The sequence below is a fragment of the Ammospiza caudacuta genome, chromosome Z (assembly GCF_027887145.1).
Source record: "Ammospiza caudacuta isolate bAmmCau1 chromosome Z, bAmmCau1.pri, whole genome shotgun sequence".
NCBI classification, from domain to species: Eukaryota; Metazoa; Chordata; class Aves; order Passeriformes; family Passerellidae; genus Ammospiza; species Ammospiza caudacuta.
Window position 1 is genome coordinate 35836975 of NC_080632.1, and position 25446 is coordinate 35862420.

Genomic DNA, 25446 nt, shown 5'->3' on the forward strand with positions numbered 1-25446 from the left:
TGTTCATAAAGGTTTCTCCATTAAATTTACCTCCAGTCAATAATTAGGAGTCCACAAATAAACCTAGGCAATTAAATCAATACTGCTGGGCAATTATGTTTCAAAGTCCTGGCTCAATGGCACAAAAAGACACTATATCAAACTGCAATATTAAGTGATCTGATGCAATTTTCCACTGAACGTTTACTCAGAAAAACAGAAAAGGGCAATCCTGCATCTTTGTTCAAGATGCAAATGGCTCCACAGTTTGCCAACATGTAACACTTAGCAGGCAGTTGGTTATGAGCAAAACCCTGCAGAAAGCTTACATTTCACCATGGGCTTTATTAGTTTGCTGATCAGAAATATTACCAAATCTTATAGAAGAAACCACAACCAAACTCTGCAGGATGTGAGTAAAGCATTTTAAAGGGCACAGAGCAGTTCCATGAGCCGCTCTCAAATACAGATGAAGAAATCTTAACTGTTTCCATCTACATGCCTTAGCATGGACAGAAATGAAAAGCAGAGCTGGCTGCTCCCCAAAACCACTATAATCCTCTTGCAATTCTAAAAATCGTCTGCTTGCCAAAAATTACTTCTACCCTCAGTGTTTCTTCTGAGGAACCCCACAAGATGGAGCAAAAATCACAGAAAATCGCTATTAACTTGTACACAAATGTATGTGGCTAAGAACAATGAGGTCTTCTATCCTTATATAACATTTGCAATCTTAATATACCTGGTTTCATTCAACAATTCCTTCACTCTCCATCCCCTGCTTTTTGCTGTCTGTCTATAGCAGATGAAGAAATGTGATAAAATTCTGCTTAATATTTTTTAGCAATTTACCAAATAACAATGAAAAACAGAACAAGAAGCCTTCATTGTATTTTGGAGCCCATAATATGAACAGGATATTGAAGTTTATATATATTTTTTTAAATTCTTAAAATGGAGGCAATTAAGTGAATATAAATAAATGTGCTTTTAATGCTGAGTTTCACGTAGCATTATGAGGTTTAATTAAAATGCCAGTTTTTTTGACAAAGCCAGTAAAAGCACACTGATATTTCTATTTCCTCTGCTGCAGCAATTAAGCAGTCTTCACAGTAGTAAGTTTTGATAATGAAAGGAAAACCTGTCATTTTTTAAAAATCTGGTCACAGGACACAATCTCAACACAAAAGTTACTGATGGCTAAATACATAAATCTGATGTGTGTGTTTCTTTAAAATGGCTTTCAAAATATTTTCAATTGTTCACATTCTTAACTGATACCAACTACATCACTAATGGACCCATGCTAGTGAATATGCATTATGCACTGGATTTACAAATCAAGTGTTATTTCTTTCCAGACATTAACTGCCTGTCATTTAAATAAAAGAGAAAACTAAAAATGTAGCAGAAAAGTTTTAAGAGTCAGGGTATGTTGTCAGTGATGTCCAAACAAAAGCTGACTATGGGTAGAAAAGCTGGGCTCTCACCTGCCAATAAACTGCCCTTGATCACTTACAAGAGGGGAGCATCCCAGCAGACTCTGTGTGTATTAAAAAAAAAGACTTGAAAGAGAAGAAAAAGTATCACACAGGTCACAGCAGCAGTCTCAATGGACCCCTCAGGGATTTCTGCTAGTTTCAGACTTGTCATCCTCTATGCAGCTTTCCTCTCTGCCCAGAAAATGTCGATAGGAAAATGTTTGAGGGGCCTCTGGTGGAAATTTTTTCATTCTTTCTGCATTGACAGGATGCCAAATCAATATTTACTTCCCACTAACAAGCTGCTCGAGGTCTCAGTAGAAAATATTGTAGAGAATGCGAGAAGACACGATAATAAACAGCTGTCTGGCTATGAGGAAAACATGAATTGACTGGAAACAGGTCCACAGTAAAAGGTCACAGAAACCCATGAACTCCTCAGGTGTCCATAACAACTAGTAACTTTAAAGGCACACAAAAAAAAAGTCTCTTTTTCCTAAGAGGTATGAGAGAACAGATCATTTTCATTCTAGCAAGCATTATACAGTGTTTCAATTATTCAATTAACACATTTGCCAAAATCTGTGCTGGTTTTCGCCAGCAATGTTTTACTGGTTATGTTAGCTTAAGTTAGCTGTTAAATTAGCTATCACAAATCCTTCATTAACATATCTTGAGTTTTACACAGTAACTCTGATTTTAAGAGAAATATAAAGGGAATGCTACAAAACAAGGATTTCACATTGCTCATTACAGTATACTTTGAGACCATCAACAGCACCATAATTACAAATACAATGTATTAATTACAACCTAAAATGTTGTAGCTAATCAGAGCAGAAAATTATAATTCATTGTGGGATTATATAAATTGAGCACCTGCGCTTCAAGAAGTTTCTGTATGCGCTGTAGCCATTTTTTATTTTTTTCAAATTCCATTTTTCCATTTCTGCTGTTTCCTAAAAACATAAAAACATTAGGAGCAATAAAGGAAATGTGTAACTGGGTATACATTAAATATAGAGCATGTGGAAGTCGGAATCACATTTGCAAAATTAGTTATCTGAAGCATACTCATCAAGTATCAGTGCTCTATTAAATTACATTTCTGTGCATGCCTCTAGAAATGTGCATAGCATGTTCTTTTCATATGAATATACTGGTGTATGTGTGATCTATGTCTAAATTGTATGACTTCTAGATAAAGGTGCCTAAGTCTATGCACTGATAGATAGATTATGTAGTGTATATGTAGTGTAAATTCATCTCCTGTCTAATAAATTTGTTTTATATTTATAGTTAAGTATGTTTATGTGTTTTACACATATATTCACAGTGACTATAACAAAAAGATACAGGATGTAGAAATTACTCTGAGAATGAGATAAGCATGGAACAACTCTGTCAAAGTGAATCACTTTATAGGGTTGTATAAATGTTAGTAAACAGGGCAGGGATCAGCCCATTTTATTTGTATTCATGAGTGTAATCCCCATCAGTGCATATACATACCACGCACAGTTGTTTCACCAACAGGAAAGCTTCCTTTTTGTGGCCTCTTTAATATAAAGCTCCAACAAGGTTAAATCTAAGTCATCACCAGAGTACCCTTACAGGCCAATAATGGCCAGTTCCTAGACACTTGCTAAGGTACCTGCACAGGATTTTCATATATTATTGGATCAGGACTAAATAAATCTGGATAAGAAATCCCATCACTGCATCTATTTAATAGAGTGATTTGATGAAACACTATCAAATATTTCATAGCAAAATGTATGATGGAATCAACAAAAAAGGCTATGAATTCACCCAGAAACCATCTGTCTACCAGAAATACCTCTAATAGGTATCACAATTCAGAGAGGAAGTATCAACAAAATCAATCTGGCACAGCAAGACATACATTCTAATTCTGTTTCCTTTAATGCTGAAGTCTATTTAAAACATACAATCCTGCCAAATAGCCTCACAAAAGAGGAAAATACTGAATAATATCTCTACATACATATGCTCAAAGCAGTTATGTGTATATTTATGTATGTTATAAGTCTTGCCACCTTACAAATCTCTAACCTGACCTTTTCATTTAGATTAAACCCTTCTTGATTTCTGTACTGTATCTTGCACAATGAAATTTCAGTCTTTACCTGCAAATCCTTTTCTTCAAGGAGGCATATAGTCAGCATCTCCTCATCTATGCCTTTTTTACTGAAGTCCTTAAAATAACTTACTTCATCATCTCCTTCTTGCAGTATTTCATAAAGATCAGTTGTTGAAACATTAAGGATAGACGCTAATTGAATACTCTCTTGGAAAAGACACTTTTTGCATGCTTTCATTTCTCCCACTTTTTTTGCCAGTTTAATTTTTGTTCTCAGCTATTGTACACTGTGATGTAACTCTCTGGATAGTGTCTAGAAGGCATAAGGAAAAAAAACTGTGATATTTTAATAGTGAAAATAAGATGGAAAAACAGTATCATTTAGACTAAGCTCCTTTAGATGGGAATTATATTCATTCTGTGTTATTTGTTCAACAGGATATCTGCTGGAATTATTTGTTCAACAGGATATGTGCTGGAATATTAAATAATGTGCTTCTTAGAACAAAAAATATGAATTAATACAGTAAACCAAAAAATGTTCTTAAATGTACATACTGTTTTGGTATGTCTTTAGCAAAGTAACTATTCTTATAACGCCATCATTAGTAAGAAAAGGCAACTTACACAGAATCAAAATCCTTTTCTGACGCAGTCTAACAGAAATGTTCTTGAAATAAGAACACAAGTGTCAGGCTTCATTGTGGTCAAATAGGGATTTTTTTTTTTAAAGCTTATTGATATTCTCTGCATGCAGAAGCACCAGTACACCTCTTTATTCAAAATCTGAAATTTGTTTCCCACCAGGAGAGAGTTATTCAGAATTGTCCTGGCTACCAAGCTCCTATCTTACCTACTTCTTAGATTCTTTGGTTCAATGAAATGACACTAAACATCAGCGTAATTAATCAGTTTTATAAATGAAGCAATTTTGGTTTAATATTTATGTAACTATGACAAAAAGATTTCATCAAAAGCTGAGCAAGACAATTTTATTTAAAAATTGTTGACTAACAAACAAGAGTACTAATCCATTTTCAGAAGATCCTCCTAAAATATTCAACTGCCATGACTCAAGTAGAGCCATGATGGTCAACACAAACACCTTGGCTGAGCTGAAAAGGAGCAAAGAATGTTTTCTTTTGATCATCCTAGTGAAGCTCATCTTATTAAGATACATCTCAATAATAGATGATCAGATCCTCAAAATTCGTATCATACAGAATACCTTCATCTCATAAAAACTGACTACAGGATAATGAAGCCTGTTTACTGCATTTTGAGTAAAGTATTTTACAGCCTCTAGTGTATTTGAAACAGTCATTAGAGACTATTTGCTAATACATTTCAACAAAGGCACAGCAGACTCATCCAATTCCAAGATTTTTTCTTCCTACCACTTCCCAACTTAACATTTTTCCGTACTTAATAAAATTTAATTATTAAAAATAAAAACATCCTGCCACAAATCTGGGGAGAGAAGGTACAGTGAAATTTGTCCAATTTTCTTATTCAAGTGTGGGTCCCTTCATCCACAGAATTTCCAACAAACTATTTTGGACATAAACCTATCTGCAAGTGCAGAGCTGAGAGGAATGAAGAAACTTGAAGTGTAATGGGCAGAGACCTAGGGCAACTTGAACTAAGCTCATAGAAGGAAATAGACTAAGAGAAGAGGGAGCCCCCCCCCAAAAAAAGCACACACTATGAAAAAAAATACAGTTAAATCACATGTTTTTGTAGCATTTGAAATGGTCTAAGAGTAAATTTGCTCTTGCAACATATAGGAGATGTATTTGACAATGGAAAAATAAGTTCAACCATACTTTTTCAATCAAATTGAATCAGCTTCCCATGTTTTAAAAAGACATCTCTCTCAGGCATAACTGATCACTCTAGAAGATGCACATGTGTAACCTGATGCAAAGAGGAAATGTAAATTAAAGGAGCAAAACAGCAAAAAAATTACCTGCAAAGCCACTTGGAAAGGCTACATGAAACAACAAAAATCAAAACCAAAACTAACCAAACAAAAAAAGCACAACAATAAACAATGTTAAACATTCATTCGAATACCTTAGAAAACACAGAAACATTGCCAGGCAACAGTCATTTGACATTATTACATAAATGTTATTGGTGTAGCCAAATTCCAAAATAAGTTAATGATGAATGAACAAGCTGATAGCAACAGTGGAACTCAGAAACTGCAACTCCAGTGTGATTGGCTTTTAGCCCACGGTTCCAGAAATGAAGGTGCCAGAAAGAAAGGTACCAGAAAGACACAGAAGAATTTATAGCATCAATTTTTAAAAAAGGAATAAAAAATTGAAAAAAAATTAAGAAACAAATAAAGGAAAAGCAAGTTTAAAAATATCATCGAAAAAGAAAATTACAACAAATAGATTTTAATATGCAAGTATATACTTTATATATAATCACAGCAAATCATTCATGTGGAGGACTTGCATTTCAATTTCTCTTACCCTTGAGCAGTTCAAATACACTAAAGCATACGCAAAGCACAAAGCATATGTGAAACCTCCTTCATGTTATTAATATAATGTTTTGATATAAATTTTATCACTAAATAAGTGCCTTGAAATTTATAGTCTTCCTATGATTTTAAGTTGCTTTTTCTTCCGTTATTTTATCATCCATCATATACTAATGTATTCATGTGCTAAATTGTTTACTTATTAGTGATTTAATTTACATGTCAGTTCATGCACCAATACAGATATGTTCAGTCTCAAGCCACACTGCTTTTAGTAACTGAAAGACCCATTTCCAAATTCAAAAGTACAGACTTCAAGAGTTAAGCAACCCAGGTTTTGCGGATGAGTATACTGAAGGCAGCATAACATTGTTCTGTGATCAAGAATTTGATCCAATGCATTGTGGAGCTAGGTGTAGGACTTTGAACAAAAACATTTCCCTCTGTGTATTACAAAATTGTTTATTTTTAAACTAATAAGCATACATAGGTGATGCAAGATACCTAAAATGAAATCAGTGCAGCACATGACTTCTGTACTATACTGATTCATAACAATGCCTTTATTATTACCAGTAACACTAGGATTTGAGATTTTATCTTTGTTTTTTTCTTTTGCCATCAAATGTATAGGAATATTTTGTTAGGAAAGCCATTTTCCTAACTTAGATGTTACTATCAGAGTTAGTCCTGTGGGACACACTTTGCTGCTACCAGCCAACTAGAATAGGAATTCTTGATTAATTCCTGAAATGAATCTATACCACTTCTTGTCAGACCAGTGCAACTACTCCTGATCTGACAAGAAAAAAAGAAGCTTAAAATTCTAACAAAATTACCTTAAGGTTCCTAGTCCTTTTTAGTCATTGCAATTGTTGAGTTACCAACCAACTCCATATCTTTCCTATAATAAACATTGCAGATGCTGGGTTACAAAAAATGCTGAGATATCTCCATTACAAACCTTTTTACTTTATTTTCACTTCCACAAATACTCATTCTTAAGAATATATTGTTTTCAAATTTGGCCTTAGCATGTAATCACTTCTTAGCACTGCATCTTTTGCCAGTTTTGAGATGTATAAAGACAAAGGTCTTCTATCAATTAGAAGGTCATATTTAATTAAACACTCAAAGAAGCCTTGGTGGCACAAAGACCCTGACAGCACACTATTAATAAGGCCTTCGCATCCCAAAACAGACACTCACACTGACACTCGTTGATCCTGGAATTGACACAATTTGAGCAATGGCCTTAAGTAATGTTGTATGACCAAGGCAAGGCCAAAAATTTTTCCTGTAATTACCATGTTAATTTAAATACTATTATTGTTTGTAGCATAATAAAACTTAATGGTCCCAAGACGATTTCTGACATTAGCTAGCACTGTACCTATGTATAGCCAGATTTCAGTCCTGCACTGGTGCAGATCTCATGTCAGAGGCCATGGCTCATGAGTCATGGATAATTTAAAGCTTTACTGTATTTTGTACTATAGTAATAAGAGTGTGCTGCATCTGGCTGAGATCACAGAATCATCAAAGTTGGAAGAGACCTTCAGCATCACCTAGTCTTCAACCACAGTGGCCAAGTTAAGGTTCAGTTTAGCTTTGGCCCTTCTAATTTTCTTTCCACATACTTGACAACATCTTTGTAGTCCCCCCAAATTACCTGTTCATCTTTCCAGAGATGCTACAATCTTTTTTTGTCACAAGTTCAAGCCTAAGGTCTCTGTTAAACCAGACCAGTATTTTTCCTGCTGGCTTCCTCCAGCACAAATGGAGATGTAGTTAATTGTCTTCCAACAGCTTCTAAGGCGCAGTGTTTGGGATTTGTAACTAAATCAGTGCTGCTAACATACCAGCCATTGCTAAGTAGCACTGGCACAGTGTCAGGGTCTCCTGTTTCTCATGCTGCCACCTCAGCAAGTGGGCTTGGGATGCAGAAAATGTAGAGAGGGAACGCAGATGGGATGGACAACTGGTCCCAAATGAACAAATGGGCATTTCCCAAATATACCACATAACAATGAAATCTAAGGGAGATGGTGATTTGTCTGCTCAGAGACTGGTTAGGTATTGATCTACGTTCCTTGGGGGATTTATTCTCCTGTTTTTCCTTCATTAAACTGTCCTTACCAACACACAAGTACACAGGTTTTCTCACTTTTGCTCATTCTGTTCTTTTCCCAGTCCTACTGGGGCAAGTGAGCAGCCCCTGTCAACAAAGAACTGTGTGGTGTTTAGCTGCTGGCCAACCAATACAGCTGTTAGTCAACCAACCACAAATGCATAGAAGAATATAATATACAGAACTATTTTATATGTAGCATTGCATGTGTAGTTCAATATGGATATGTCCTTAGATACAAGTAATGTGTTCTTAGAAACTCACTTGTTTTGCACATTAGAAAAGTACGTGGATGTGGTTCAAAGCATTAAACCAAAAACAAAGTGGAAAACCTTTTCTGAAAAAAGGTTAGTTTCCTAAAAAGTCAAAAGCATTATGAAGATGTCTGTGAATAATAAGAGAAATTTCAGAGAACTGAACACTGAGCTCAAAGAACTCTACTTTTGTGGTAGAATATTTATTGCTGGCCGAAAGTTTGGCCAGATCCTAATGCTGCAAAAAGGCTGACAAATATTACAAACCCAAATGCCTCATAATCAACAAAACAAAACAGAATGAATTGACAAAATTACACAAAGAGATTAGGTCATAAACCATTTCAGCAGCTGAAATAAGCATTAAATGAAAGTATCGTTATTTGTCCCTTATTCTCTGTCTAAAAATTGCTTTTAAAATACTTTCAGTAGTAATGTTTAAACTGATATCACAGCATGACTGAAAACTCTTCTATATGGACTTAATTTTTTAAAATATGTTATTTAATATATATTTATATACATTATTTAAATTCATTCACTTGAAAAAACTACACCTTCTAGGCATAACCTTTTTTTATCAGAAAAGGGACAAAACAAGACACAAAAACAGACCACTACAATGGACTTGTTTTGCTTAGGGCTATAACATGTAGCATTCTGACCCAAGGGAAGGAGAAAGCCTCAGTTGGTTGATTTAATTCTTGTGATTCTCACAGATCACATGTCATTTTTAGAGACTCAGCGGATGCCCTGTAAGTAAAGATGTAGAGCACAAACCAATTTTCACCAAGTTTAGTATTCAACAGACATACCAATCTTCACCAAGTTTAGTATTCAAACTTCTGGGGCAAAATATTAAAGTGGCAATAACATTATTTTACCAATGTCACACAGGTCACATTTATAAGGTGATTAGTTGTTTTATTTACCTGTCTACAGTCACAGTTTCTGCTGTGGTTCCAGAATTTATTAAGATAGATGTTCAAACATGATGTGTCTCATCCTGGAATTAAGATATTTTATTATCTTTTCCATTAAGAATAAAATAAACAAAAAATACATTGAATTTGTTAAACACCCCCAAAATAAAAAAGACAATTTAAGAGAATTTCAAGAGAATTTAAGATAATTTAGTGATTTTAGAGAATGTTAGTGTGATACCTAAGAGCTAACAGAGATGCAACTTTCAAAGGCTAATTCAATAACTATCTGAAAGGAAGAAACACATCCTCTAAAGCTAGATATCAGAACAATACATATGATTTAAATTAAACAGTCTTATGTTGATTGGCACTGAGAATAGTGCTCAGAACTTCACAGAGATAAGTGGAAGATGAAAGCACACATGGCTTGGAAGAACTGCCTCATCTAAAGGCCTGAAACAATTCCATTATACATAAATATAGAGAAATTGCAGTCACATAAATATAGAGAAATTGCAGTCTGAATGTAAAAAAATAATGTGATATCGCAGTTGTATCTACAACCTGATTTTCCATGATTTCCTGACTTTTCAATTAACACAGGTAACTTTGAACACACATGAGCATAACTAAGATTCTAACAGGCAAGATCTGAAAGATTCATTTAAGTAATTTAAAATATTACCATTCTCTTCTATTCTAGCAGCAATATTCTATTCTCCAGTTTTCAGTCCAACATCCTAGCCTGGCCCTGCCTTCTCTGCAGCTCTGAACTAGAAAAGGTGAATTCTATAACACCCCAAACCACACATCTGAAGAAGTGTACACAGATTTGCACAGTACTTCTTTTTCAACTACTAAAGCTAAACCCATTGTGGCTTTTCTGAAAATCCTTCAAGTTATACACTATAAAAAGGGCCTGACAATTTCAGTATTTGCTTACAAAACTTGGCACTTAGTACTGAAGACCCCAAAAATCAAGTTAAAATGCAATAAGCATAAGATACAGTGACAGGAATTAGTAATTGCATTGCATAAAATTTGATAATCTGATCCCTATCAATGGCAAGATTTGAATTTGTAAAACCATGCTGGCCTAAATTGTGCTATTCCTACTTGCCGTTAGGGGTGGAAGTCTTCCTTGGCTGGCTCCCCATTTCTCCAAAATACCTCACCCTACACACTCAAGCAAAATACCATTTGTTCTAAGTTGAAAACAATTAAAAACAAATGGTTTCTTTATAAGCATATATTTCTGAGTACAAAATTGAGAACGCTCTTTTGACTGCATTTGCTTAACCATCTCAAGGTGCAGGAAACCGTAGGGAAGAATACTGAAAATATTTCAACCTGTATTTGACCTTATAAGAAAAGGAAATGGAATACATTGTGTAATGTTCTAAAAAAAAATTAATTTTTTTACAAATACATAGACAAGTGACTCAAGTCATGGGCAGTTTTAATTTTAGATTGTCTTCAAAACAAGGCACATTTAAACAAAGATACAGCAATGGACTTACTATGGCCAATTACAAAATAGTTTGTATTTCAGTAGAAAATATACCATACATTCTTTATGGTACATTTACATGTTTCAAAATTCCCTGTGTGAATAAAAATTAAAGGGGCTTTGTATTACTGGTCAGCTTTTTCTCTTTTTGTTTTCTAATCTTCTCTTGAGAACTGCTTAGCTATCATATTTTATGCTTGAAATCTCATCTTAAAAATCTGCTTTTTTCATTAAATTCTTTGCAATACCTTTAAGTAGGATTTATTGCACATTATTTATAATACATACAGCAGGTACCTAATGATATGACAGACCTATGGTCATTTATAATTTTACAGCTTTACAATTGTCTAATCTCTCCTGTACATTAAGCTTTAGGACTGTCCAAAACTTGAACTGTAGACCCAAATGTTTTCAGTCTCATGCTGGTTGTTAAGTATCAGCAAACACCCCATAGTTTTCATTGTACTGTTGCTAGATTTTCAGCACAATTACCATGTTTTGTGTCCTATAACACAGAAAAAATATAGTTTTCTTTATAGCAGAGAATGAGTTGAAATATGTATAATCAGCATGGGATGATATGCACAGTATTTGTGTCAAAATATATTGGTTTCTACAATTCTATTTATATGGAATGGGCAATAATAATAATTTAAAGTCCTATTTACTTCAGCATTTAAGTACTACCTCATTTATATTAATTTTTTGCCTGCTGTAAATTCTTTGGTTTCAACAGAATTTCTTCTGATTTACACAGGTACTAGCAAAACTACCATAATTCCTTTAAAACTTCATATATTAACAGTTATTTACACAGAGGGGAAAAAAAAAGGCACTGACAGAAATTAGAGCTTCACACATGTGCAGCAAGAGATGCGAGATGGCTTGGATCTTAGGGAGTTTATTATCTTGAACAGTTAGGGCAGACAAAGTCAGCACAGTTGTAGCAGATGTAGCAAACAAAGATATTCAGGGCAGACCAAGAAATGCTGAGGTGAAGCAACACTCCAAAGGTCACACAGCAGGTCAGTGACCAAGATGTGAAGAACACCATGATTTTCTGACACTCAGCTCAGTGCCTAAGCTTATGCTATCTTTCTGCGGAAACGCACAAAAAGCCTAAGAACTATAAATCAGATGCTCTAAGAACACCGTACTACTGAAAAAAATGTGTCTGAAACCCAACTTAAGAGGTCATCTCTGGCATTACTTAGATTTTTAAAAATTCCCATAAAAGTTACCAACTGTGTTTTCTCAGAATACTGCAATTTATTGGGTTTGTTAATGATTCTGTCTTCCTAGAACTCTTCCGACTTCTCTGTAGCCCTTTTGGGAAGTGCCTTGGGGAATCCCCTTAACTCCCAGCTTCCTAAGTTACTGTGGACACTTCACAAGACCCTTTATATGAATGAGTGCTTTATGTTCTCCCTGCTTCAGCTCGCTTTCTTAGCAATTTGATTGACATACATTAAACAATTATTTCTGCAAGAACTCTTACATAAATCATTACTGGAGACCTTTTACCTCCTTTCCAAGTTTTTCTGGTTTTCTTGGTTTTTTGCCAAAAAGGGTTTCTAATCACTTTAAGCCTAGAGCCTGTAGTATGTACTCATGTGTCCACCCCTGAAGTCTTCCAGTCATTCCTTCTTCCAGTCAACATTGTTTCTGTCTTTCAGACCCCAAACTGGCCATTTTCTTTAAACAAAGCACCTTTCTATGTCCAGCAGAGAATGGAGTAAGAACTTTAAAAAGAAGTCTCTCCAATCCATTTAAAGAAATCCCAGATGGATCTAGACACTTCCTGGAAGTGCAGTACAGAGTCTCCAAGCAGCACCCAGATGATCCAGCTGATCCTGTTTCAATCCTATTCTCTGCTGAACTCTGCTCTCCAGTTTTTAGTTTTTTATTGAGGCACAAATGGAATTTTTTTGAAGATCAGTGGAAACAGTCTTCAGTTCAAGTTTGTTGGATCTGTTCACACGCTATCTAGAGTTATAGAGTCACGCTCTGTGAAAATGGTTCTCTTGCACTCTAGGAAGAATGAAAATAGCCCCATTATCAACAAAATCACCTGTGTATGTCAGATATGCATCTAAACTTTGCATGAGATATACATGCATAGCTACAAAAAACCAACATACCTTACAACTTGGTTACATAGTTGAATCATCTAAATCAACATCCTTAAATTCTTAATACAGAATTAGATAACAAGTAAGATTTATAAACATTCAATATATCTTAAGCTGCATCTGTTATGGTCTTTATCTATCATAGTCAAAAAACCAAAGTAGAGTGCTATCCTTTGAAGTCTAAAAAGCAAAGAATAAATACAGTATGGACATGCTTTTCAACATCTTCCTCTTTATTCTTCCATTTTATTTATCAAGATTTTTTCCATTGAGACATCTACAGATATATGCAGTTCCTGGCACACTGTATGTATCACTAACCATATGCCTCCTGTAAACCATAAGAATTCAGCTATTCACTTAATTCATTAAAATTCACAAGGCCTATTATTCTGTTTACAGCCTAATAGATATTCACTGTCACTATTCAGGCCTCTGATTCAATTTGCTTAAATCCCAGATGCAGAGTAATCCTGATGGAGATTAGCTTAATTTATCACCAATTTCTTCTCAGAACCAAGAAATGTTGATATTTCATAATAAAAGCTGTGTTTCTACTTTTTTTCTTGATGTAGCCTGTACAATGAAGAAGAAGCAATAAATGCCTAATTTTTTTTAATGGTGAGATTTTCTCAGTTACACAAATTTTGATTTTCATATAGGATACCATCTTTTAAGGTGTGTATTTTACAGGTAAGACTACTGATTGTCGTCATGGTGGAACATATTCCTGGAATCAAATATTATGCTGATTCTGACTGAACACAGGTTGACAGACTTATCATGTACTCCACACAATACAAAATAATCACTCTGGGTATGCTTTTCTAGGTAAAGTGTTGACAGTTTGGAGTGTAATAAATGAAATATACTTATCTTTTGGCTCTCAAGTGTTCTCAGGGGGGGGAAATTTTCTAGCAACTTGAAGTCATATTAGAGATGTCCACTTCCAAATCAAAACTGACAGTGCTGATTTATGTGATAATATCTGCTGTTGTTTGCAAAATGTCCCAGTGACTTACTGAAGAAATCTTTGTTTGGTCAAACAACACTTCCAAATTGGCACAGTTCAGATACAATTGCATAAAATTCTCAAAATAAACCAGTTTTCATCTGTACAGCATACCATAGTTCTATTTCAACAAAAAGTTTGTTTTTGCCAATTATTGAGTTTTACAGTTGCCCATCATGTGCTTCTTTTTCAGATACAGAAACAAATTATCATTCTGCATGATTCCACAGGGTTTGAGAATATATTCAGCAACAGCAAAGTTCTATGAAGAGCATCTCTTGCTGTCCAACTGTAACTGGAGAATTCTGAGAGTCACCTGCAAGGATTTCCTTCCATCTGAAGATCTGACTTTGTGACAGAAAGTAAAGACTGTAGCAATGTACTTGTGATGCTCTCATGTTGTAAACCAACTGAATATTTCCCAAATATTCGTGCCTTCTAACCCAATCAGTTATGTCTAATATTTTTGAATAGTTTTGTTTATAGATAAAGAGCACATAGGACATGATCTCTATACAGCCATTCTGAGAAGAATGTATTACCTAGCAATGCTCTATTTTGAGCCAACACAGAACAGTTCAAGAGAAAAAGACAACGATAGTAAATAACCAGAATTTGCCAAGTAAGAGGATTTTTTATTATGACTAGTCATTCATTACCAATTGTTTGCTACAGGAGAAAGTTTACACAGCATTCTCAGTTAGCACTGACACTAAGGGGCAGTCCCAGCACCTCCAGCCTACAACCATGCAAACCTGTCCCTGTTCTGACCTTCTGTGGTACACAAAAGCTGGTGTTGTGGGCTTCTAGAAGGTTAACTGAATTCTCATGAACCAGGTCACAATCAACCCAGAAAATGTCTATGATTACATTTCAAAAACGGAGTAGGGAGGAAGTTGTGTAAGGGCAGAGATGAGGAGAGAGGCTCACTCAGGGGCGTAACTTTTCAACAGAAGCATTAACTTACCTAAACCTGTATTTTGAACTACAGCCCAAGACAGCAGTGAGGAAATATGCCATGGCAAAACTTATGTCAGTATTCAAGGTAAACAGCAGAAAGGTAATAGAGATTGATATATATCAGGATGTAAGGTAAACTGACTGAATGGCAAGTAACTGGCAGAACACCACTTGGCCAAGCTGAGGTGAAAGAGGTCCTCTGATACATGTGGCTGCTGAACATAGATGTATGTCAAAGAGGAGAGTGAGGGGGAAGTGCACCTAGCTTAAGCCCAGCTCTGAGTAGCCGAAATGAGGGCAGCTGTCTTAAGAGGGTGAGTGTAAGATCCCAGCTTAGATCCATTAAGCTTGCCAAGTGAACTGCCATGGGTGTTGATTTTGGCAGTCAGTTTTATCAGATGGTTGTACTGGAGACCTATCAAGAACAATGCCAGAACACACCAGATGTGCTCTGTGCTGCAGCGGGTATCCTCAGTGGAAGGCACACAAGTCCCAAATGACAGAGGTAGTATGGAAGTACAAAGTGCACTCAACTGATTTCGAAGCATTCAGCTGCCATCACCTATTTATTACCACCATAGCTGAATATAGATGCCTTATCAAAACAATTCTTCTCAAGGTCAGGAAAGTTCTCATATTCTCATGCTCAGACAGGCATCATCACCACAGATTAAAGTGAGTTTTGCTGATGGACAAGTTGAATGGGAGAGATATCACTACTGAGTCTTGGCTTACAAAAGCCTCTGAGAGAAACATATGGTCACTCAAAGCCTAGAGGAGGATAAAAAAATAGAACATGCCAGAAAACAGAATTCATGCAGGAATTCAGAAAGTTTCATAATAAACTAGTATGTTCCACTATATTTTCTATAGAAATCCAGTCAAGCAGTTTAATAGCAATTTTTAAATTTTATCCACTGGCTGTTTTCTGCATGAGTTCTCACAAGTACTACAAACACACAACAAAGAACATTTTGCTCTGGTTGCTGTGCTTCACATAACTGGCAGATCCACCTGAGGATCTGACAGTACATGTTATAGAATATCCTGAGCAATGGTACACCATAAAAATTGAATGTATGATTCAAAGAGAATTTGTGGTGCTGAAGGAAGCAGGGGGTGGGATAAAGACATGAGCTCTAGAAAATGCACCTGAAGTACTGTCAGAGCCACCTGATCCCTCTTCCAGGTAGTCTGCATTTTTCTGTAATAAAACTACTTTATTTGGCCTAGTTGATATATTTAAAGCCCAACTTTCATTATTAATTCTTAGTCTTGATATATACTACATACAAATTTTATCATGATATGAATTTTGTGAAAATGTTTAATAATCAAGTTTAGTTCTGGTCATTACAGAACACTAAAAAGCACCTACATTTTATGATTTATTTTTCAGATCGACTACATGAGCTAATCCATTCAACATACTTTTGCATTTAACATATTTTTTGATACTGCATAGGCTATTTTTTTAATCTGAGCATCTCAGTAGTAGGTCAGACATTCTTAAAAAAGGTATATTGAAACAAATAGTAACCTTTATCAACTGACTTGTACTACTTTCCAGAAAAAAAACAGATTTACTCAATACAGGTTGCTTTCTGTAAAGGTACTCTAACAAGTGTAACTATACTCCTGTGGTGGTTTGACCAGAAAGAAGGGGGAATTCTGGGATGTTCTGGTCAAACCAATGAGTGCTTGGATTTTGATATTGGCACCTGGGCTAGCCAGTGGGTTTTAGGACACACCTCCGAGAACACCCAGGGGTTAAAAGCAGAGCTTCGGCCCTGGGAGGCTCTCTTGGGACTTCGAGGGACCGAGGTCGGAGCTCGCCCCCGGTCCAGCCGCTGCCGCTGGGCGGGGGAGGGGCAGCCCTGCGGTAGGCCTGGGCCTGGACAGACATGGGAGTGAGGAGGCCCTAGAGGATGGAAGGGTGGAGAGCAACAAGAGACATCGGGCAGCCATCCTTCCCCCCCCCCCCCCCTTTTGGAGACAGAGAGACAGAGAGAGAGAGAGAGTGCAGCCTGTGTTACCTTGAAATTCAGTAAATATGTGCTGGCAGCAGGCAGCCCAGCTGAGGAGATGGGAGGGGGGGGGGGTGCAGCCAGGAGTCCAGCCGCCTGGAGGAGTTTTTAAACCCCTTTGGACAATGAAAACCCTACAGAACATTAACCCTTCCTAGACGTGTGATAACAGTGGAGGAGGACGAAGGAAATGAGTGAGTGATGAAGGCCTGGACCGGAGAGAGAGAGAGTGAGAGATGTTGAAAGAAGGGAGAAGAGGGAGTGGCATTTTATGCTGGACTCTTTTGTGTAGCCATGGACAGAGCCATGTTTCCGTGAGATACAGAGACTGAGTCCAGGGGGAGAAATGTCCCAGTGCCAGAGAAGATTCAGTGTGGGTACCCCTCGGCCCCAGGGGGTATATAAAATATGGGGGGGACGGATGTCCCAAAGGTGAGAGTGTGAGATACTGTGCTTTTCTGGAACTGGACAAAGCATCCTTAAAAAAAGACAACCCTGGAAGCAGCCCTGATCCATGTTCGGTGGTGAGAGCACCGGAACAAGGACGGAAGAGGCCACCACGACACACGGAAGGACTCCCTCTCCTCTTGAGGAGCTGAAAGTCTAATCTGAAGGGTGGTGTTGGACTTAGAATTGGTGATTTTGGAGGATGTATTGTATTGGGAATTTAGGGGGGAGGAGGAGGAGAGTGTTTTTGTGAGGTTTTCATTTTCCTTGTTTTTTTTTTTCTTTTCTTTTGTGTGTAGTTTAGTAATTGTTTGTGTGTAGCTTAGTTAATAAAATTTTCTTTATGTTAAGTTTGGAACCTGCTTTGCTTATTCCTGGTCACATCTCACAGCAGACACCGGGGAGAAGGTGTACCCATGGGGCTCTGGCTTCGCCAGGCCCAAACCATAACAACTCCCATGCTTTAATACTTTAATTTCTTATCAGTCTTTTATGCAGAAGTGAGGTCAGATTAATGATCATACAATACTGACTTTTCTGCATATTTACTCAATATTATCATTCTTTTAGACTCTAGGTAGTGTTGTAATATATATGCACTAACCTTGAATACTTATTCAAAATGAGTATCAGTAAGAATATTTCTTAACAGAGGAATATTTCTTAACCAGCTCTATAAAGTGGTAAGCTATAAAAATTCTTAATCCAAAAATCCTACTTCTTTATAGAAAATGTTTAAAATCTTCTCTTGGCTACTAACAGATTAAGGATGTTGCAGCATCTTCATTCTGGACACATTCCTACTTCATTCCAGACACAAACCAGAAGTATCTATTTTATCATATTAATTTTATTTATTTTATATTTTTATTCACTCTGTCTTTACACAGTTACAAATCTATTTTAGCTAACAATAGATTACATCTCCCCCATAATAGCTACCTTAGTAGTAGTACATTTGTAAATCTTGCCTGTTTACTGCAGTTCTTGGCCTTGCTACCCAAAGATTTCCTCTTGACTTCTTCAGCATCTTATTCATCTTTTATATTCCATTGGAGCTTATATTTTCAGGTTATTATCTATAATCCACTTTCCACTTTTTTTATGTTGCCATTTCTTTCTAAATATTTTGCTCTCTTTCCTACCAAAATGAGAGATATTTATAATGAGTTACCATCTAATTACGAAACAGTGGTTTTTTGTTACTTAATAAAATACTCTTACAGTCCACAATTTCTATTTATATTTCCTACTAGCCTACATCTTCCTCATAACAGCTTTGGAAAAATGAACTGCTCTGAATTAACCTATTTCAGGTGCTCCATTGGTTCCCTCTGAAAGTCATTCTGCACAAAATACCTGATTCCTATCCCACACACCAACAAAAATAAATCCAATAGTCCCTTGAAACATACTGTATACAGCAACTTTTGTTTACAAGCATTCCTTTCAATATTTTTGGAAACAAACAACTTTAGCTTATTGTGTAAGCATCCCAAATTGGGGTGACCACGGCAATGCAAATTTTGTTACGTTCCATTACAAATATGTGCTTAATTAGTAAGTCATCACATCCTCCACAGTGATCCACTGGTGTATATCAGATTTCTACCACAAACCTCTTCCCTAGGTTTTGTAACTTATTATCTTGACCCAAATAGATCCAGGACCCTGTGGTTCTGTATTATCAATAACCTTAAAAGCAAGTAACACTGCCTGCTGTAAACACTCACACTCTTCTCTGAAGTTACCCTCTTCTCCCATTTATAGCTGTAACTAGCAGCAACTTAATTAGCAATTCAGAAACAATTTAATTGTTGGATGTTAAAAAAAACTCTACATAATGTCACAAGAGATGTGGAATGGGTAGAAAAAGTAACTGCATTCAGTTTAAGAATGAGGAGAAAATCACACTTGCACTCTAAAAAACAAGAAAAACCTATGAAGTGACCACAATAGCAGACAAAGATTAGAGGATCATATAATTTTGTTAACCTAAGTGATATATATATATAGGTGAAACTTGATCTCTATATAGAAAAAGCTATTTGAATTACTGGAACTGGAGTGAGCATCAAGGTCAGGGGACAAAAACCTGACAGCTATCCAGGAGAAAAGAAATTAGGCAGACCAGACTTCAAAAGAAGAGCTGTACTCTACTGCTACTTATTACAGTATGTATTATCACAATATCTCATTATAACAGCAGATACATAAGAGATATTTTAACAAGATTTATGTCATATTCTGCATAATTCCACTGAATTGCTAAGGATTTTACTATTTTATGGTGGTACATTGTTAATAAAATCTGATTTTAGCACCCAACTAAACAAAGTAGTTTGCTTATAGACACTATCTTTCTTTTAAAATATTGTTCTGCAGAGGAACAGCAATCAGCAAAACTGTTACTTGAAATATGCATGCATATTCTTTATATTCGGGCAATTTTTTTTTTTTTTTACATTTTTCACATCTAGTGTAACCGCAAAAGTGCTAATGAATATTCATGGCAATTAACAACAAAGCTGTCATCTCCTTCAACAATTAATGAAGTTAAGATAATAGTTGCTAATAGATCCTGCTCACTACTTCTACCTCTGAGAAGATCTTTTACTTTCTCATTTTCTAATTTTTTAAAAACTTTTCATTATGGAACTATGTAAAATATTGATAGCATGATTTTTTTATCTCCCTATCACTGTAACTGCTGCTTTCACTTTATTCAGTGAAAACATTCCAAAGCTCATAGCAGGCTGAATGGAGACTGAATTGCTTCTCTCAATCATCAGTGACACAGGAGTACCTAATTAAAAATAATAGATAATACATTAGATTAATTCAGGATTTTCCATATTTAGCCAAAAATAAGCATGCAGCTGTGGAAAGAGCACCTGTATCTTCCTCTTAGAGTAAGCATTCAGTATTAGAAGAAACTCATGAAAATTTATAGTCTGTTCAAGAATAGGCAGCATATTTCTGAATGAACAGGCATAATTATCAGTTTTATACCTCTTTTTCAACGGTTACATCAAAAGGCAAACAGAAAATATTAATCACTTTAATAGTAAACTTTAAAAATAAAATATCTAGGTTTTTGAAATAACAGAGACTTTTTCATGAAAACCAATCATTATTTTCACCTTGGATAAGTTAGCTTATGAATTACTTGAATTTTGGATTCTAAAGCAATATTGAACATTGTTCAGTCTTTTTTCATAAGGAAATTTATATGAACTTAGCAACAGAGCTGAACATGGGATGATTTCAAATGCTAAAGGTCTGAACATTGCTAATGCTAAAGGTCTGAACACTGTCACGTAGAGTGACTTTATATGCTTTTTCCAGTGCATCAAAATACCATTACTCTGAATGCTTCAGCCTTGCTCAAACATATCTGAAAGCAGCTCAGTTCTACATAATCCAGGAGCAGTAGAGAAGTAGCTGATTCATCGGCTAATAAACAATAGCCTTCTTTGAAAGTTGGTATACATTAATAAAATCACACAATATTCTGAGTTGGAAGAAACCTGCAAAGATCCTCAAAGTCCAATTCCTGGCCCTGATCAGCACCATCCCCAGGTGTCACACCATGTGCCCAAGAGCATTGTTCAAACCTTTCCTGAAGTCTATTAGGCTGATGTTGTGAACATTTCCCTGGAAGGAATATAAGGAAACAATGTTCTACATACTGTCCTTAAAACTGCTTTCCATTTTGCAACATAGAGGCTTCCTTATATAGTATTTCTAAAACAAGATGAAGATGCATATGGAAAAGGCAGTAATTCACAGTAATCAATAGATATGAATTATTATGTTAAACGTGTTGGGAATTTATTTGCTGCAAAATAATCTGATACAAAACTAAGCACTTTCTTTTGGGACCAAGTATATGTCAGCCATATATAAAAAGATGACCAATAAGAGTTATGGAAGTATTTGAAAGTCTGGGAGAGAGGTAGTGATTCTTTCTCTTTATTCAGACCTGACACCAGAACACTGCAGCAACTACAAACACTGTTCTGGAACAGGGAGTGCATCCAAGCCTTGCTTAATCTTTTACATTTTGCTTTCCATCAAAAGTACCTTTGCTAAGGTGAACACTCAAAAGAAAAACAACATTCAAACCTTCACAAATGTCTTGAACTCTTCTACTTTGTCACTAGTGAGCAGCAGCTCCTTCTGTATAGTTTCCAAAGCCTGTGTACTCTGCTTAGTCAAGCTATGTAGTTGTTGAGATGCAGCAGATTCAAGCTCAGTCATAGCATATTCAATCTCAATCACTTTTCTCTGCAGTTTAGTAGTCTTGAGATCCTGAAAAACATCCACAGAGACACAGCAGTGCTATGGTAAAAGCTGATGGGGAGGTATGGCAGATTACAAACGAATGAACAACCAACCTCCTACACCATGGGTGACATCACAGAATATTTCACTTGCAACACAGAGTATATAATTTCATGGCAAAAAGTAATTTCATTTTCATTCATTATGTCCATATGAATTTCAGAAGTATGACTGAATTACGTCAGAGAAACAGATTACAATTATTCTGTTATTTCCCCCCCTTCTGTACTGAAAGTTTAAGCTGATGACCTTGCAACTTTTCATTTTAAAGTAAGTACGAAAAAGTTCCACAGTGGAGCCATCAAAACTCTAATTATACCTTTTTCTCCAAATCATCCTTGGCTTTGTGATACATCTGCTCATACCGAGACGTCTCTTTCATAGCTACATTAAACCTTTGTTTCATTGCGTCAATGGAAGCTTTTTTGTCATCAGCCAGTGCCTTCACCTGAAATAATGAAAGGCCAAGAGCACTGACTATCAAGATAGAAAACTTGAATAAAATCAGAGCTAAGAATACCGATATTACATAAAAATATACAACTATATTACTGAAGTATCTTTTTCCGAAATTGCAAACTTTAATAAATCTCTACTGTTTATCCAGTAGAGATCAGTTCACACACAACCTTATTACATAAAGTCTTGACTGGCATTAAATATAAAGAAAAGCTGAGAGCTATTTGTTCATACATATTTTAGACTCACAGTACTTGCAAAAGGGAGTAAACTACAATTTTCACTAATTTCTTTTTGTTTGTCAGAGATAAACACAGACATTCAAACTCAGCTGAGAAAAAAATTGTCAATATGTTAATAGTCTGTAAAGCCTCTTAGATAATGAATAACTAATGCAAACACTGATTGGGGGTAAAAATGAAAAAAAACCCAATGCTCCTAAAAATTGTTTAGCTTTCCTACAGTGGTAATCACAAAGTTTTCCTGACAATATTGAGTAACAGGGAATTACTTTGATCTTTTGCTGAAGATAATGTAAAATTTATCAAGCTGATTTTCCACATGGAATAATCAAAATAATGTATGGAATCTGATTCTTTGGAAATGAAGTGCTTCAAATACTCAAAGTAAAGCACTAAACCACATAATTTCATGCTAAATCTTTTATCCAAAACCAAAACCAGGTATTTTTCTCATGTCATACCTTAGCTCCCTTGCTTACTTAACATTCTCACTTTCTGGCTGTGGACTTCTTAATAACACCTTATATTTAGCATGGAGGGTTTATACATTAGCTCTCTTTGGAGCTGAAAATGCTGTATGACTGCAAGCAGGAGTAGTGCTTGTGTCACTCAGCAAGCACTTGCACTCTAGGCAAACAAAAGCAAACTGGCTGGTTGTTCATGTCTATTTTGGGGTCATAAGCTGCACAGCCTGTTAGACAACCAAATATCATGATCTTTTCCTGGCATTGAAGGCCAAAGTGCAGCACATCAGTTGGATAATGGAAAGATGCTAAATCATGCACAAATTCTCTTACCTTCAGTGAAATCATCCTAAAATTTTGCAGGAGAAAATAATTTGCTATAGAAGTCAAGCACTACCTGCACAGTTAGAATTACTTAAGCTAAGAACTGTGAATCATTCATAACACTGTAGTAGAAAATAGATTAACATATTAAAGCATTTAACTACTACAGCCAGAAGAGATGCATGGACTTCATTAGCATATGTCATGTAAAATCACCCTTGTTTCAGGTCTACTATATTTTATGAACTTACAGTGCATAAAACTAAATCCCACTACTTACAGCATATCCTTGCAACTGTGTGTTCTGAATACTTTAATATTTAATTACACCTATAACAAAGATAAATGAAATTATGCTGAATCCATTCAAGCTATCACCATATACTGATTTCATACAAATTATAGTGGAGGGAATTACACCCTTCAATTAACTGTATGTTCTTTGCTTTAAGCAATATATTGATTTAATATGTATAGTGTGTTGAAACAACTTCTGTAAATCCACCAGCTTCTGTTTTTTTTGAAAACTAGGAATAGCAAGAAAGAAGTACCTTTCTCTCAAGACTTTCCAATATTTAATTTGAGATTTTCTCATTTTCTTGATTTGCTTTTAGGCAAGACTTTAAGTCTTCTATAAAGTGTCTTTTCATAGTAAAGTCCCTCTCCAACTCAGATATTCTGCAGAGGAAGAAGTTGGACTGCATGTCACTGCAACTAAAAGGTGTAAAGGCAGTAGACAATCTACCTGTAGCATTACAGTACTTTCAAAAATGAAAGCTGAGGCAGTTCTTGCAATTTACTTGGTTCTCAAGTACTAAACCCAGTTTTAGTCTCTTATTAACAGATCTTTTTCTAAATATGCAATATATTTGTGATTTGATTTTTGCTTGTCTGAACTGAAATCACAGTAACACTGAAACTATTATCAAAAAAAGGGAAAACAAACCCGCTGAGCCCACAAAATTCAATTAATTAAATTCCTTTGATGTCTCAATAATTCAAACACTATTTTTTGCAATATTATTTTCAAAAGAAAGTGAAATGGGGAAGACTCCTTTCCTCCAACTGAGTAATATACAGAAATAGTTGAAAAATCCCTATCCCTGTGTGTCAGATGAGATAAAATGCAAAACCTAGAAATAACATCAGCTTTTGTCAGAAACTTCTTGTAAAACCTGCAAAACTCTCGTGTACTAAAAAGTAATCTTTGTTCAATGAGAAAATTATGCCCTATACAATGCTTCCACCATTATAACACAAATTAATATTTTAAATATAGACATAAGCAATACCTAAATATGTCCAGAGATCTGGATTTTTTTCCAATGAAAACAAAATGAATGGCAGTATATTCAGGAAATCAACACTCTTAATACAATGTCAATATTGTATTTTTTAAAAACCCCAGGAATACAATGCATCTAAAAATTTCTTTGATCTATTTCACCTTTATACTCTTACTGATATTTTGGTTATTATATTTTACTGCTTATAAAAGAACAATATCTATTTTATAAAGAAAGCATGCTATCCAAGAACTATTTTAAATTTGAAATCTTACGGTGGAAAAATTCACTTTGAAACAGAAAATAAACCAATCTACAATGTAATAATTTTTAGGGCTCTCTATTTTTTAAATGAACTATTTTCAGATAAAAAAACTGCATTCTTTCTTCAATTAAAAAATCTGCAGGGTTAGAGGAGTTAAAACCTTGGGCAGATAAGAAATTCAGGTACACACAGCTTTTTTTATAGTTGATATGGTAATATATTTGAAGAACAGCATCATATCAGTTAGTGTTGGTAGAGTAAAAATATCAATTGCATATTTGACAATTTATGAATTTCAAAATGAATAACAGACCTGAATCAATTCAAATAGAAACAAATACAACTGTCCTTTTGAACTTTTTCATGAATATAAGACTAGCTATTTAATCTTATTTAAGCATCTGAACCTTGACATGTCTCTTAGCCCCTGGGCAAGGAATTACGGAATTTGAAAGACTGTGTTTAACAGCGCTGAGGAATTCATTTCGACTCACACCAAGGATAAAACAGCCTGAGTTCCAACTTAAGGTATTCTTACTGCCATACAGACACTGTACCTAGCTGCATCAGTTTATAAAAACCGCAATTTAAGCATA

At 35.4% G+C, this 25446-nt stretch overlaps 1 protein-coding gene across 1 annotated transcript in view; it reads right to left on the reverse strand.

Moving 5' to 3' along the window:
* CNTLN (centlein) overlaps positions 1–25446 on the reverse strand; it is a 199414-nt gene that overhangs the window by 36356 nt on the left and 137612 nt on the right. The window contains 5 exon segments of the mRNA XM_058824396.1: positions 2340–2419; positions 3691–3877; positions 21592–21777; positions 22130–22258; positions 23851–23977. Coding sequence (XP_058680379.1) covers positions 2340–2419; positions 3691–3877; positions 21592–21777; positions 22130–22258; positions 23851–23977 — 709 coding nt within the window.